General features: G+C 36.5%; 1 protein-coding gene across 3 annotated transcripts in view; it reads left to right on the forward strand.

Annotated features, from left to right (window-relative positions):
• The window catches only part of LOC148945850 (E3 ubiquitin-protein ligase NRDP1-like), a 185,701-nt gene that overhangs the window by 77,800 nt on the left and 90,413 nt on the right, over positions 1-17,488 (forward strand). For all 3 annotated transcript variants that reach the window (XM_089098477.1, XM_089098476.1, XM_089098478.1), the window contains exon 3: positions 14,764-14,906. In XM_089098477.1, the coding sequence (XP_088954603.1) occupies positions 14,764-14,906 (143 nt within the window). The remainder of the gene's footprint in view (positions 1-14,763; positions 14,907-17,488) is intronic.

Here is a 17,488-nt window from a genome sequence, read left to right on the forward strand (position 1 = left end):
CTCAAATAATAGGAATTGTATTTTCAACAAGAGCTAAAACAAGAAGAAAAGAAACTGATACTGAAAATTAAGGTAAAATGTTGTTTTGTCAAGATTTCAATTGGTATAGATCTGTCAAGTAGGCAAATTTCTAAGACTTAGGAATCAGAAAAACATTTACATGGAAGCTTGACAATACCTTCCCAAAGTATGTTTTTGGCCTTAGAGTAATGACTGAAAGTTTCATTTTCCTAACCTAACCCCTTTCCATCATAGCAAAAGTAGCTAAACTAGAATTTTACCAGGACAAGTCGAATTTACTATTCCCTCTCAATTTATTAACATCCCAGTACAATATTTTGCTATTATGCTGTTTACTTATGTCTTCCTTATGTTCAGCAGTTTTACAAATGAAAGATCTAAACCCAAACTGGCCAGCCATGACAATTGCCTTAAATTTCATCTTGGAGTAGTCAAAGGATTTCTCCTTGTACAGCTCCAAAGTTGATGATTTGAGTTGTATTCAGGATTTTTTAGTGACCAGGTACACTATGCTGATCCATATTTTCCCAGTTGAGTTTACACTCCCATCCAGTCTTCCAGAAGGACCACTTCCATCCAAAAGAACCATGCAGCATCTTGTCTTTTGTTTGAAGATGTCCACAGATTCAGCAGTAAAAGTTGTTTCAGAGAGTTTATTCTTATGTTTGACAATTCTTAAGGAAAAGAATTGAATGTGGACTCTGGATAGGTAGGCTGCTTAACAAGTTTTGAGCGATGACCTCTAATTCTTGAGTCAGGACAAACAGTGAGAAATGATGGTGGGAGTGTATTAGCCCTCATTAACTTATAGGTTAAAATGGTATCACCTCCATTTCTCCTGTTTACAAGTGTTGGGAGTTTCAGCTTTGCTAGTCTTGCTGGGTATGGACAAAGAGAGAGAAATCTTATGAGGAAGAAACAAAAGGACTATGTCCAATAGAAGCAAAAGATTAAACTAAGGCAATACAGATATTTTGCCTGTATAACACAAGGCATTTTCAATGCTGAGAAAATAAAAAATAAAAACATAATCCAAAATGAGGATCATTCAAAACATCAGTGATGATTGTGATGAAGTATTGGCCCAGAGTCTAAATTTTTAATAATACAAAATCACTGTTTTATCGTCTGACCAAGTGTTCTATTTTTAAAGTTATAATACATGAATTGGAGTTTGGAATCTGTCAAGTTTGTTATAAGTGTTAATTTTGGTTTTTAGCCTATCATTGGCTATGATCAAAGTGATAATACTGATAAATTTGCTTATGTGGTAGATGGTTCTGCTGTAATAGATGACTCTGTTGATGTATTTATTCAGATAAAATCTGTTTTTCAAATCTTCTGACTTGTTTACTATTGAATTTCTGTTTTTTGCAATTCATTCCAATATTTCAATTTTGACAGCTTGAGAAGTTGCTGCTGAGAAGTATTTTTCTTTTTTTGTTGGATTTAGTAGATTTTAGAAGAGATCCTCTTTCAGGTAGTAGCCCAACTCTGAGTAGTCTAGCATATAGCCTGATCCTGTTTGGTTTAATTTCTTGAGTTAATTGACTATATCATGTCCAGCAAAGCTAAGAGAAAACAGGTAAGCCCAAATAAAGGCAATGACAAATGTGATGCCTGTTCTAGAGAACTGGATGAGGGCCCCTCTGCCATAGAGTGAGAGTGATATTTGTGAGAAGTGGATCTGTGGAGAATGTCTGGACCTAACCCCTGGAGAATATAAATTATTAAGCAAAATCATGCAATCCCTTAAATGTTCCTGGTCATGTCCAGCCTGCAAATTTAACCCTCCCCCCTCTAGTGAGCAAGCTATGATAAATAAGCTAGCATCAGTTATGGATAATTTCTTGAAATCTTTCAGGGAAGATCTTGAGCAGGAGTTTGCCACCACTAGTCAGTTGACCCAAACACTTCCAACTGAGAAGTGACATTTCTGCCCAGTCTAGTGATATTGCAAACAGGAAATTACTTATTGAAAATTCACTGCAATCAGTTTGTTCTGTTTCAACAGTTCAGGACCTAGTGGTTTTTACAGTGTCTTCTAACTTATCTCAACTTCTGTCAGCCCAATTAACTGAATCTGATGTTTGTTGGATAGCATGTTCATAGCGCCAGCATTTTGAAAGACATCTTAACATTGTTGCATATGGTATCCCCCTGCAGTTTTCCTGTACAATTATCTGTTATGCAATTGTGGAGTGGACATCTGTGCCCCCCCCCCCAGTCCAAGTAAAATGACTTTCTAATAGCCATCAACAATCCGGTAGCCCCCCCCCTTCTCTTCTATTTACCATCAACTGAATTTAGAAAGCAAATAATATGGAAATCCTTTGAGACAAAAGGATCAATCAGTTTCTATGGTGATAGTCCTAAGGAAGACTGCATAAGCACAAAGCTCTAGTTGAGAAGCTGAAATGCAGAAAAGCCAAGGGAGAGGCAGATTTGATTATTTGTAATGGTGCCATCATTAAAAAAAAACTTGCCAGTTGGAGCACTTCCCCCAACCACTTAAATATCCCACTAATGTCTGTGACTCCATCTACCTCTTATAATTGTTTAAATGTTTATGGACTTGCATCACCTAATTCTGTCTCTCATTGCTCTAGGAGTGAACTTAGTAATAATAGTTCCCTTTCTGATGCTGACACTTCTCTTGTTTCTTCAACAACAACTTGCTTACCTTGTGTTTCTTCTTTGTTGTTTCATAGTGCTCTACCCAACCATCTTACCAGTCCTTTAGTTCCTGTATCCTCTCAGATTCCTACCTCTCAGGGACTGAGATTCCTTAGCTCCAATGTTGATAGCTTCCCTAATAAGCTTTCTGAACTTTCCTTTTGTATGAAATCTGAAGGAGTAGATGTTGCAGCAATTACAGAAGTTTCACCAAAAATGTCTTGTCAGTTTTAACTCTTGACAAAATCAAGGATTACCAACTATTTTCTAATCTGAAGTCCCCACTTTGACACCATGGAGTTTGCCTTTATATAAGAGATGGACTAAATGTTTGTCTCATTCAATTCAATTCTCTGAATACTGATGGAATTGAGTCTGTTTGGATTAAATTACGCAATCAAATAATTTCAATTGTAGTGGGTGTTGTTTATACAAGCCCAGTGCTTTGTGTGTTATGGACTCTGAATCTAATTTGGCTGCCATGTTGTCTCACATGATGACCAATTTTGCCAGCTATGATCTTGTCCCTATGGGGGACTTTAATCTTCCTGAACTTCAATGGATTGGTGAATCTGGGTTTTGTAATAAGAGATTCTCCTTTTTTGTCTCCCCTCTCTGATAATTTCCTCTGTCAAACAATCTCACAACCAACTCATCACAGGGAAGGTCAAGTCTCCAGCATTCTTGCTCTGGGTATGCTCAGTAACCCTGACCTTCTTATTAAGAATGCTATAGCCACACCTGTTGGTAATAGTGACCATTTAGTAATTATTTCAGAGTTATGTCTATCTACCAAACCGCCTTCCTCTAATCAACAAAAGTATTCAAACTACAAAATAGTCTCTGAAAAACTTGCCAAAGTCAACTGGAAGGAGCTTATTTCTGATGATATTGAGGAGAGTCGTTCAAATGTAAAAACGGAAACTCTGAACATTGAAAAGTCATGCACCAGAATTTTTCAGGTAAAACAGGCAAAAATTTCCCTTTTTTAACTACTAGAGTTAGCAAGCTAATCAATAGAAAACACAGAGCATGGAACCGCTATAGAAAAAATAAGACCACAGAAAATTATCTAGTAATCAAACAACAAATCCTTTTGTAATCAAACAACAAACCAAATAAAGGTGTTGAAGAGAAGGTTTGAGGGAAAACTGGCAGAGGAAGTTAAGGATAACCCTAAATCGTTCTGGCATTATGCCACTCGAAAATGTAGCAGTAGATGCACAATCCCAGATATCCTGCATGATAGTAAATCAGTTGCTGATCCTGAACTGAAAGTTGAAATTTTCAATCAATATTTCTCTTCTGTTTTTTTTGTCCAACACCAGTATTGTATATCCTACACCTCCCTTATATTATGTATCACATAATATGGAACCAATTTTGATTACAGATACTTTGGTTCTAAAGGAACTGACATCCCTCAAACTGAATAAATCTGCTGGCCCAGATTGCATTCACCCTTGTATCCTACACAAATGTCATACAGTGTTGTGTCAACCTCTTTCCCTGCTGTTAAAATTATCATTAAATCTTTCTAGACTACCTCAGGATTGGAAAAATGCACATATCATTCTTATTTTTTAAAAAGATAGAAAGGACCTTACTGAAAATTATTGACCCATCAGCAGTTGTTAAGGTCCTTGAAAGAATAATCAATTCTGCAGTTGTTAAACACCTTGATGCAAACAATGTTTTACACAGTTCACAACGTGGCTTTTGTTCTGGAAGATCTGTTGACACTAATCTCCTTGAATCATATGATCACATCACCAAGTTGCTTGATATTGGGGTGCCTGCTGACATGATTCTGCTTGACTTTTCTAAAGCTTTTGACAAAGAGTGTCACAAATGACTTGCAATTAAATTGCGCGCACTTAAGCTTGAAGAGAAACCCCTGCTCTGGATCCTTGATTGTCTTTATTTGCAAAACCAATGTGTTCAGTTGTTTATGACTCTGGAGATTGTGTTCTTTTTTCTCAATGCATGTTCTGAGTGGTGTTCCTCAGGGAAGTGTCTTGGGTCCTACACTATCTAATATTTTCATCAATGATGCTCCTTCCATTATCAGCAGTAAATCAATGCAGATGACCAGAAGCTTCTTGGACCAGCTTTGTCCTTTGAAGATCATGCCCTGTTGCAAAATAATCTTCAACTGCTGGGTCAATGGGCTGAGGCCTGGCTTCTTGAATTCAATGTTGCCAAGTGTCATATCATTCACTTTGGCAAACAGAATCCTTGCCGCTCCACCCACTCTCGACCACTTTTTCTTAGATCACCCACTCTCCTCTGTAAATAATGAGCAAGATATTGGTGTCACTATTGACAATGAATTAAAATTTAGCACTCATGCTACGAGGTCTGCTGCTGGAGCTAGTTCAACCTTGGGTTTGATTAAGCATACCATTTCTACTTGTTCTTCAAAAGTCATCAGTCATCTTTATAAGGGACTTGTACGTCCTAAGCTTATCAGTCTTCTTTATAAGGGACTTGTACATCCTAAGCTTGAAGTTGGAATGTCACTTGCCTCTCCATATTTTAAAAAAGATATAAAAGTTCTTAAAGATGTGCAGAGACGTGCCACTAAAGTGATACCTGGCATGTAAGAGCTTCCCTACCCTGTAAGACGTTCAAAGCTGAAACTCCCTACACTTGTATACAGGAGAAATAGAGGGGATGCCATTTTAGCCTTTAAGTTATTGAAGGCTAATATTCTCCCAGCATTATTCCCTACTGTTATTACCAATTCAAGAACTAGAGGTCATCACCTGAAACTTGTCAAGCAATCTACAACATCTAGAGTCCATACTCAATTCTTTTCTACCCATATTGTCAACAATTGTAACAAATTATCTAATAATACAGCTACTACTGAATCTGTTGATGTTTTTAAACAAAGGCTAGATGCTGAGTGGTCCTCCTGAGAGTGTAAATTCAATTGGGATGCTACCAAAGATGGAGCAGCATCTGGTCACCAGTGATCCTTGCATACAACTAGTCATCATGCCAGAGCTCTACAAGGAGAAATCCTTAGATTGCTCCTAGCTGCAATTTAAGGTAAAACAAAGATATAAAAACAACAAATAGACTATCAACATCTACAATTGTCACAAAAGTGACTGAGTGTCATTGAAGCTAATAGAGTAGCTTCAATGAGAGCACCAAAGCACCAGAATAAAATGAATTTAAAATTAATTATGCTGTTGCTATATAATCCAGTATGAGTCTAGATAACTCCACATTTGGAAACATGTTAAGAAAGCAATTCATACTTTATAATATGCAGAATAATCATAATTAGTACATTTTGCATGAACCTTTTTTTCTTTTCCCCCCCCCCCCCTAATTTTACAGTAAATCTAGTTTCATAGTATTCTGAATTTGACTAAAAGTTATATTTCTGTACCATGTCTACCTGGTCTAGGGGAAAAGCTTAAACAGATTTTATGCAAATATAATATTGACGCTTTCAGTCAACTAGAGCATTAAGCAGTTTCCTAAATTCTGGGAATGATTTAACTTGTGGCAATTTGGTTGGTGAGGTGTATAGAATCCTTTTTATGTGTGGTGTTTTACATTGGTCAAACTGACCCAAAATTTGTTGAACAATTTATTAAGCACTAACTAATTAGATAAAGGTATGAAATTTAGTAAGCCTTCTAAAACTTTTGTTTAAGTTTTGACAGAACACATTTTCTATCACACTGTTCATAACATACAATGCCGCAACCATTTCTAACAATAGAGGGTTCACACTGTGGATTAGGGAGGCAATTAAAAACAAAAAAAAACCTTCTTACTAGTATTTCAATAAACAGAGATACAGGATACAGGTAATTTGAATATTGACCTGATATATAACGTTCTCCTTAAAAGTGAACCATTAGCTAATGCAGGTTATAAAGTTTTTACAAAATCACCTGAGGACTAGATCAAATACAATACATAGGAGAATTGAAGCAGTAGTCGCAAGCAATAGGCTAATTTTGTAACAGGATAAATAGTTTTATTTTATCCAGTTGCTTTAGTGTTCTCATTGAAGTAACTCTATTAGCTTCTGCAACACTCAGTCACAGTAGCAAAAATTGCAGATATTGATATTTGTTGTGTCTATTTCTTGGTTTTTGGATTTTGTTTGAATTTTGGTTATTTGAGTTTTTATCCTAAGTTTTCTCAGCATTGAAGACACCTTCTTTTGTACAGCCAAAATATTTGTTGTGCTTTAGTTTTATTCTTTTCCTTCTACTAGCCACATTCCTGTTTGTATCTTTATTTTTGTATTCCTTTCCCTCCCTTTGTTGTTTTTTCAGCAATTTTATCCATAGCCTCTGCTTCTCATCCTCTTAATCTATATTTTAGTATAGTCTTCATACTATAGAAAAAAAATAGCTAACTAATTTTAAAAGCTTAACCCACCCCCTTCTTCCATATATATTTCCCATTTATAAAGCCTTGTATCACTCTTATTTCAGCCCATATACCTTTAAATTGAATCAGTAGCTATTTTGTTTTTAGGAGTGGTTCTTAAAGAATTTGTACAGAAGTCAAACTTTAGTAAATGAGGAAAGGGGTAGTTTTTTTTGTATGTTAATTAAAAAAAACTTTCCACAAAATAAGTTTTTCAAAGAAAAGTGATGAGCTTCATTAAACCAAAAATTCAAAAAACTAAATAACAACTCTCGACCGAGCGTGAAACTACATAAAATAGCCATAGATGAGTAAACGAAATGAAGAACAAGTCAGTTTTAAAGCTATTACTCGAGTCAAGCAGAAAGCGAGCAAAACTCTGCATAAGTAGGGCTCAAAACCCTTATGCCTTCCCAAGGCCAGAACGAAATTTGCCCTTTACTGAAAAAATATAAATGTTTTTACTTTTATAACTTTAATAAATCAAATAATATCAACATTTTGATTACTAAATATCAGTATGTGTATATTAAACTGACAATGTACATTCATTTGTATTTTTTTTCAGTAAAGTGCAAATTTTGTTCTTGCCTTGGGAAGGCATAGGGGTTTTGTGCCCAACTTATGTTAATTTCTGCTCGTTTTGAGTTTGACTCGATTATTTATTGTAATTTCTGTTCGTTTTGGGTTCCATTTATTTATTGATGCTGATCTGGGGTAATTTCACGCTTGGTAGATTATTTGATTTTATTTTTGCTCATTTTTTGTTTAATGGAGTTCTTTACTTTTCTTTGAAAAACTTATTTTGTGGAAAAAGTTTTTTTAATTAATTTCTGTTCGTTTTATATTGACATAGTCTTTTCAGGGAAAAAGAAAATAATGCTTTAAATCTTTTCTTTTTTTAAGACTTAATAGTTTGGCCTGCCATTTGTATGCTGGAGAAAAGATTTCAGCAATTTTTAACAATATACACCCTTTTAAAAATCTAGACACAAATAGTTGTAATTTAGTTTCATACCTCCTCTAGTTGACCTGAAATGGAAAACTTGATACCATTTGGAAAAAAATATGTTTACTTCCTTTGATAGCTTGAATACGCTTACGCTATTTTGATTTGGTCAAATTTTAAGAGCAGAAGTAGCCCCGAAAGTCTGAACATAATACCCTCAGTCGTTCTTGGGATACTGCTGAGATGCTTTATTGGGTAATACAGGTAATACATTTTGATTTAATGTTAAGGCAACATTTAGTTTTTAAACATAATGTGCAAATGTTGGGCGTGGAGGGGGATTAGTTGCCCTCCAATCACTTTTGACTATTAAAAAGGGCGTCAGCCCATCTATTTTCAATCTAATGAGCCCTTTTCGAAGTTCCCACGACAACTCCCTCGATACGAATTGCCCTGGTCTAAACAACAAAAAATAATCCACTATACCCACATCGATCTTCGCTAAAATAATGTCAAGCCTTCCAGTCACTTTCGACTATTAAAAAGGGCACTAGGCCTTTCGATTTCCAATCAAATGAGCCCTTTTTGAAACGACAACGCTTTCTATAAACACCTTACATGCCCCCAGGGCATAAATTACAACTTAAAGTTAAGAGAGGAAAGGACAGAATAAATGAAAGTAAAACCAAAAAAGGGTGAGAAAACGAGGATTTTGTCAGCCAGTGTCAAAAACATGAAGGCGAAAAAAAGCAAATGTTTCGACAAGGGCCTCTGCCAAGTCGTCCTCAGTGCTAAACAAAAAAAGAAAAGAAGAAAAAAACAACAAAAAAACTAACCTTTTGGTGTTTACTGTACAAGATACAAACAGACACCCAACCCTAAGATTGTAATAAATTACAACCCTTACCCTAAGGGCTGTTAGGGTGGTCATCATCTTGTAAGACCTAATTTCCAGAACTTTCAACTACGTTAACCAAAATGGCTATCTAGAAATTTTGATTGGATGTGTTTGGCAAAATGGTGGGCGTGAGAGGGGCGATAGTCACTCTCCAATCACTTTCAACTATTAAAAATGGCAGTAGCCCTTTCAATTTCCAATCAAATGAGCCCTTTTGAAGTTTCTATGACAACACTTTCAATAAAAATCTTGTATGCCCCCAGGGCATAACTTACAACCCTTGCCCTGAGGGCTGCCGGGGGGTGTCATTCTCAAAGACCTAAATTTCAGAACTTTCTGCTACGTTGAACCAATAGCTATCTGAAAATTTTGATTGGATGTGTTTGGAGGAATGGTGAGCGTGAGAGGGGGCTTAGTTACCCTCCAAACACTATCGACTATTAAAAAGGGCACTAGCCCTTTCAATTTCCAATCAAATGAGCCCTTTTGACGTTTCTTCAACAACGCTTTCAATAAAAACCTTATATACCCCCAGGGTATACCTTACAACCCTTGTCCTGAGGGCTGTGGGGGGGGAGGGGGTTCATCCTTAAAGACCTCATTTTAAGAAATTTCAACTACGTTGAATAAAATGGCTACCTGAGAATGATGATTGGATATGTTTGGGGAAAAGGTGGGCGTGAGGGGGGGGGGTCAATTATTCTCCAGTTACTTTCAACTATTAAAAAGGGTAATTTCTATTTCCAAACAAATGAGCCCTGTTTGAAATTTTTACAACAACTTTCTATATAAACCCTATATGCCCCAAGGGTATAACTTGCACTGAGCTGAGGGGGTTATCATCCTAAAAAACCTAATTTCCCGAACTTTCGTCTATGTTGAACAAAATGGATATCTCAAAATTTTGATTGGATGTGTTTGGGGAAATGGTGGGCGTGAAAGGGGGGCTAGTTGCCCTTCAATCGCTTTCGACTAATAAAACGGCACTAGCCATTTCAATTGAATGAGCCCTTTTTAATGTTCTTACAACATCGCTTTCTATAAAAACCTTACATGCTCCCAGGGCATAACTAACAACCCTTCCCCTGAGGATTGTGGAGGGGGGGGTGGGCTGTCATCTTTAAAGACCTAATTTCCAAAACTTTCAATTACGTTGAATAAAATGGCTATGTAAAAATTTTGATTGGATGTGTTTGGGGAAAAATGGGCGTGAGAGGGGGGGTTAGTTGCCATCAAATCATTTTCGACTATTCAAAAGGGCAGTAGCCCTTTAAATTTCCAATTGAATGAGCCCTTTTTCAAGTTTCTACGACAAAGATTTCAATAAAAACCTTGTATGCCCCCAGGGCATAACTTATAACCCTTGCCCTGAAGACTGTGGGGGGAGTGTCCTGCTCAAAGGTATAATTTCCTGCATTTTAAACTGCGTGGAACAAAATGGCTATCTCAAAATTTTGATTGGATATGTTTGGGGAAATGGTGAGCGTAGAAGGTGTTAGTTGCCTTCCAGTCATTTTTGGCTATTAAAAAGGGCACTAGCCATTTCAATTTCCAATCGAATGAGCCCTTTTTGAAGTTTTTACGACTACGCCTTCTATAAACACCTTTTATGCTCCCAGGGCGTAACTTACAACCCTTGCCCTGAGGGCCGTGAGGGAGTGCCCTCCTCAAAAACATAATTTCTATCTAAAAATCAACAACGCTGAAAAAAATGGCTATCTCAAAATTTTGATTGGATGTGTTTGGGGAATAGTTGGGTGAGAGAAGGGGGTTAGTTGCCCTCAAATAACTTTCGGCTATTAAAAAGGGCACTAGATCTTTGAATTTCCTTTTGAATGAGCCCTTTTTCAAGTTTCTATGACAAAGATTTCAATAAAAAAAAAAATATGCCCACAGGGCATAACTTATAACCCTTACCCTGAAGACTGTGAGGGGAGTGTCCTGCTCAAAGGTATAATTGCCTGAACTTAAAACTGTTTGGAACAAATGGCTATCTCAAAATTTTGATTGGATGTGTTCGGGGAAATGGTGAACGTGGAAGGGGTGTTAGTTGCCTCCCAATTACTTTCGACTATTAAAAAGGGCACTAGCCCTTTGAATTTCCAATCGAATGAGCCTTTTTTGAAGTTTCTATGACAACACCTTCTATAAAAACCTTGTATGCCCCCAGAGCATAACTTACAACCCTTGCCCTGAAGACTGTGGGGGAATGTCCTCCTCGAAAACATAATTTCTATCTTGAAATCAACTACGCTGATCAAAATGGCTATCTCAAAATTTTGATTGGATGTGTTCCGGGAAATGGTGGACGTGGAAGTTGTGTGAGTTGCCTTATAATCACTTTCGACTATTGAAAGGGGCACAAGCCACTCCAATTTCCAATTGAATGAGCCCTTTTCGAAGTTTCTACGACAACTTCTTTGATACGGAGTGAACTGCTCTAATGGAAAAAAAAATAATAAATGATGCATTGTGCCAACATCGTTCTCATTTGTTCTCAGGGCGTAACTTAAAACCCTTGCCCCGAGGTTTGTGAGGGAGTGTCCTACTCAAAAACATTTTCTATCTGGAAATCAACTACGCTGAACAAAATAGCTATCTAAAAATTTTTATTGGATGGGTTTGGGGGAAGGATAGGCGTGGGGAGGGGCTAGTTCCAATCACTTTCGACTATTAAAAAGTGCACTAGCCCTTTGAATTTACAATCGAATGAGCCTTTCTTGAAGTTTCTACGACAACACCTTCTATAAAATCCTTATATGCCCCCAGAGCATAACTTACAACCTTTGCCCTTAAGGCTGTGGGGGAATATCCTCCTCAAAAACATAATTTCTATGTTAAAATCAACTAAGCTGGTCAAAATGGCTATCTCAAAATTTTGATTGGATGTGTTCCGGGAAATGGTGGACGTGTAAGTTGTGTTACTTGCCTTACAATCACTTTCGACTACTAAAAAGGGCACAAGCCACTCCAATTTCCAATTGAATGAGCCCTTTTCGAAGTTTCTACGACAACTTCTTCGATACAGAGTGCCCTGCTCTAAAGGAAAAAAATAATAAATGATACATTGTGCCAACATCATTCTTGTTTGCTCTCAGGGCATAACTTAAAACCCTTGCCCTGAGGGTTATGGGGGAGTGTCCTCCTCAAAAACATATTTTCTATCTGAAAATCAACTACTCTGAACAAAATGTCTATCTTTCGATTGGATGTTTTGGGGGAATGATGGGCTTGGGGGGAGCTAGTTGCCCTCCAATCACTTTCGATTATTAAAAATGGCACTAGCCCTTTGAATTTCCAATCGAATGAGCCTTTTTTGAAGTTTCTACTACAACGCCCTCTATAAAAAACCTACTATGCCCCCAAGGCATAACTTAAAACCCTTGCCCCGAGGGTTGTGAGGGAGTTTCCTGCTCAAAACATATTTTCTATCGGGAAATCAACTACGCTGAACAAGATGGATGTCTAAAAATTTTGCTTGGATTGGTTGAGGGGATTGATAGGCGTGGGGGGGGGGCTAGTTGCCCTCCAATCACTGTCGACTATTAAAAAGGACATTAGCCCTTTGAATTTCCAATCGAATGAGTCTTTTTTAAGTTTCTACGACAACGCCTTCTATTAAAACCTTTTATGTCCCAGGGCATAACTTAAAACCCTTGCCCCAAGGGTTGTGAGGGAGTGTCCTCCTCAAGAACATATTTTCTATCTGGAAATCAACCTCGCTGAACAAAATGGCTATCTCAGAATTTTGATTGGATGTATTTGGGGGAATGATGGGCGTAGGGGAGGGGGCTAATTGCCCTCCAATCACTTTCGACTATTAAAAAGGGCACTAGCCACTCTATTTTTCAATCGAATGAGCCCTTTTCAAAGTTTCTACGACAACTGCTTCGATACGAAGTGCCCAGGTATGGAGGGAAAAAATGAACATTGTGACCACATCGTTCTTTACTTAGGCAGCGCAAAATATTTCTCCTTATCTTCAGTTAAAAAAAAAACTTTTATTTTATTTCTGACTTTTTTTTAAACCATGCTAGGAGATCCCTTTCCCACCCTGTAAAAAGTGTTAGAAAAACAGCTGGGATGTTTTGGCCATGAAATGCACTGTTTGAAGTATCTCCCTCCATCTCTTAACTTCAAAACAATCAGAGAACCCTGTTGCTGAAGTTTTAGGGCCTTTTTAAATTTTGCAATTCGTCCATTACTGGCACTAGAATATCCAAAGTGCCCCCCCCCCAAAAAAAAGATTTTTTCTGATGCCCTCTTTCCCTATTTTTTCGTTTTTACTCTTTTTTCAAAATAAATTTGTCAGTTATTGGCATCTTTGTCACATTGCTCCCCCCCCCCAAGATTTTTTTCATATTCGCCCTAGTCACAATGGGGCTCCCCTAAGTGTTTGCTCTTGATCCGCCCCTGCTTACATGTAGTATTTGTTATTGGGAACACTCAAACATTTTTTGCAGGGGAGTTTTCAGCAGGGATCAACTTATCTGGCAGGAATTTTATCTATATACTTTCCTTAACACTTATCAACTAAACTAGAAAAAAACTACACACAACTCAAATAAAATTCTCAAGTTTAAAAAACCCTAAATTCTGTGGAAATAAATGTCTAGAACCATGTTTGGGAATATTAAGGGGTAAAGGTTGGATGCATTATCAGCAAAGTAATGATAATATTTTACAATTTATTTTTATTTATTCTTTCTCCTCTTGATCTGGTTTCCCAGCCATGGAGCCTTTTGGAAGGAGAAGGGATGTGTTTTTTGTGATAAGTAAAAAACTAAGTAAGTATGACGACACTAGACCCTTAAGGTCCAAACCGGCGGTGCTGATCTCCGTTTCGTGGCCCTCAGCCAGGAAGTGGAATGGGGGGCTGGGGGCCAGCCATCCTGTAAACATGCAAAAAAAACAAATATGTATACAAAGCAAAAAGAAAAAAATTACAATGCAATCCTTAATTTATACTTTGCAGCATGCCGCTATTGATAAGATTATTATGTTTTCATCCAGTATTATCTACATTTCAAATAGTGCTAATTCGTCAACAACTGGAGTTCCATCGTCACTCGCTACATCAAATTATAAGAGCAAATTCTAAGTTTATCTCCACAAATAGACCATAAGTTGCCACTCCTACAGTCTTTCTAAGGCTATAGTCCGGCCTGTTTTAAATTTTGGAACATGTCTTACACCCTTCTTTTGAGAAGGATAGTAGCCCAATCAAAGGAGTTCAGAGGTGTGTTTAGAAGTCTATAGTTGGCCTACATGATCTTCCATACAATAGGAGCCTGGGATGTTTGTAGCTGCCAACACTTGTCTTTCAACTTTGTCATGGAGGCATTATGCTGACCTACAAGAATGATGTACAACTAAATAACCCCCTTTACCAAACATTCAAGTCAACACCATTCAAGAGGCTATACCAAAAAAAAAATGCTAAAATGTCCTGATAATAATCCATAAATGCAGCAATATATCTTCTCTGAGCATGTTCTCATCAACTAAAATAGTATCAAAACTGAAACCAACCTTTTGCTCAGACTGCTGCTGTCAGAGCAGGTATTGAAACGTGCTATAAAAAATTTGAAATAAATGGAACTCACACTCATAACCTCCTACAAACTCGAAGCGCAAACTTCTCGATCATCCCATCAAAAACCTTCATAGGCAATTTATCCAATTTTTGTCACTTTGCTGCTTGTAATAGCAACAGTCTTTTTTATCATTGGGAAATTCGATCAAACTTTACTTCAGTTCTGAATGTGTCCAAATATGCCTCTACATATATATATTTTTTTTTTTATTCAAGGCTCCAACATGTGAACATGCGTTTTGTAATAGATGCATTAGTGAGTGGTTAACAAGAAACCAGACTTGTCCTATAGATAGAACATATATAACAATTGATGCTCTAAAGCCTGCTCCAAGGATCCTGAGGAATTTTCTTTCAAGGTATATATTTATTTCTCTATATTTCAAATAGATAAAAACTGATTTATGAGAGACCAGAGACAGGATGAGTTTTGCAAAGTTCTTTTTCATTTTCTTCCTTGCTGCTACCAGCAGTTTCCTAAGGCATTATTTTCAGGTGTCAAAAGCAGTTGATAGAGGTGCAAAGTATTCAACTCTAATTGTATAAACTCATTGATTCCATAATCTTTGATATTTGTTGGATGTATCCCTGCCTGTGCATTGCCATGTTTTTCAATAATACCTGACATTTGTAGATGATGAATTCATGATCTAAAATCAAGATTATACTAGGTCTGTTGTGAAATTGTAGCCATCATTCTTTAAATGGTAATCAGTGACTTTCGCCATATTTGGAGTTAATTGTTTCCCTACATTCCAAGCTATCATAACCATTATTGTGGAGTATTTTTCAAGAACTAACTAAACAAGAACAAAGTTTTTGAGATGGAAGTAAAGAGCAAAGATGTAGCCAAAGATAAAGATGATTGTTTTGCAGTTTATGTAAGATTTATTTGCAAAATCAGCTCAAATAATGTGGCTTGTCATATATCCTGAGATTTATGAAAAACTAGCACTTTACTATGCAGTAACCCAATGTTAAAAACAGAATGTTTCCTTAGAAGTAAAAAGCCCTTAAGTAGCATTCAAAAGTAAGACTTATTTTTATGGCTCTGTTTAGCCTCTCACAATCCCTTAACATCCTTGATGTTGGTACTTTTCAGTTAATACTTAAAATTTTCAAAAAGAGATGGCAGTTTCAGAAGTAACTTTTGTTATTCCCAATTCAAATTCAAAACGTGCTTCTTAATTTTTGGATTCTAGAGGACAGGGATTGAGGAGATATTGTTAACCTTACCATGGTTATTATGGTGTTTTTGACCATGGTGATTATGTGGTATGCTTGTTTTGCTTCCCAGCTTTTCATATCCAGAAATGGAACCAAAAAGTTTTTTTGCGACATATTACTTTACAATGATATTATCAAGAAGTACTCACAGAAGAGCATGAAGATATGATCAATGTCTTTAAGTGAGCCATTCAAAATCCCATATGATACTGTGGAAGCCTGCTTGCCCTGGGGGAAAAAAATTAGACCCACAACTGCTAGCCATGCAAAAAAAATCTGTATTTTCAGGATGTGAGTTCAAAACCTAGAGTTAGGGGGTTTCAACAATGGGGAGTACAATAGTGCACTTTTCATATTTATCTGCCGCCAGTTCAAGGGGATTCGACCTCTTTAAGTTCATGATAATTTCTGTATGCAGTGAATTTGATAAATGAATGAACCAATATATAATTGTTATCATTTCGATTGTTCAACAAAAAAGAAATTTTCATGGAATTTTTTTTTCAAAATGTGGTTTTAAACTTTTGGTTACTATGTACTGTGTTTTGCTATGTACATATTGCAGCTATTGGTACAATCATGATCTAATATATATGAGCAAACAAATCCATAACTTTGTCAATCATATTACAATCACATTGTCAATCCATAACATATGAAGATAATGAATTTATGGAGTATTTTACGATTACCACAGCTATAGTTAGACAGCCACAACTATGACTGGAATACAGTTGGCTCTTGTGGTACTTAGAGAACTTGTGTCTGAAAAAGTAACTAACTAGATGTGTATATGAACGTCACTCTTAGGATCAAATAATTCTACCAAGATTCCATGAGTGTATTTTTGTCGGTAATAGTGATTAGTTTGATGAATGTAATGGTATTTTTACCATTACGTCACGCTTAGGATTAAATAATTCTACCAAGATTCCATGAGTGTATTTTTGTTGGTAATTGTGATTAGTTTGATGAATATAATGGTATTTTACCATTACGTCGCCATGGACGCCCATAAGCTGAATTCCAGGGGGGGGGGGAGCAAACCTCGTCTAATTGGCACTTTTAATGCTATATGATAGAAATCTCAGAACAAAAATATAAAAATAAGGCAACATCATTCAGCCCGGGGGTTTTGGCCCCCCCCCGTCCCCTCCTTATGGGCGCCCATGTACGTCACTCTTAGGATTAAATAATTCTACCAAAATTCCATGAGTGTATTTTTGTCGGTAATAGTGATTATTTTGATGAATGTAACGGTATTTTTACCATTATGTCACTATTGAGTTATTATAAGTTATTATATTTCTGCTGGATTGATGTGGCTCTATAATTTTCTTTGATTAATTAATATCATGTTAATTAATATAATTTTCTTGTTAATTAATATCATATAGACCCATTTAAATGTGAGTTATTCTTTTGCTTTTCATTTTGATTTTGTTTGTGTAGCATTTTATGTTTATACGACATAGGATAATTCTGTATTTATGTACAGAATTATATACCAATTTGAAAAAAAATATGAAAAAAGGAGTAGCAAAACTCCGAACCAAAAGATAGCCGGAGGCATGCCCATCCACAGCTTTCATTAATCACGTACGTAAAGGACCTTTGGTGATTATTTTACGTCACGGATTCCATGAGTGTATTTTTGTCGATAATAGTGATTATTTTGATGAATGTAATGATATTTTTACTGATATATTTTTAC

Source organism: Artemia sp. Qi Xiang Cuo, chromosome 12 (assembly GCF_049724085.1).
Source record: "Artemia sp. Qi Xiang Cuo chromosome 12, ASM4972408v1, whole genome shotgun sequence".
Classification (NCBI taxonomy): Eukaryota; Metazoa; Arthropoda; class Branchiopoda; order Anostraca; family Artemiidae; genus Artemia; species Artemia sp. Qi Xiang Cuo.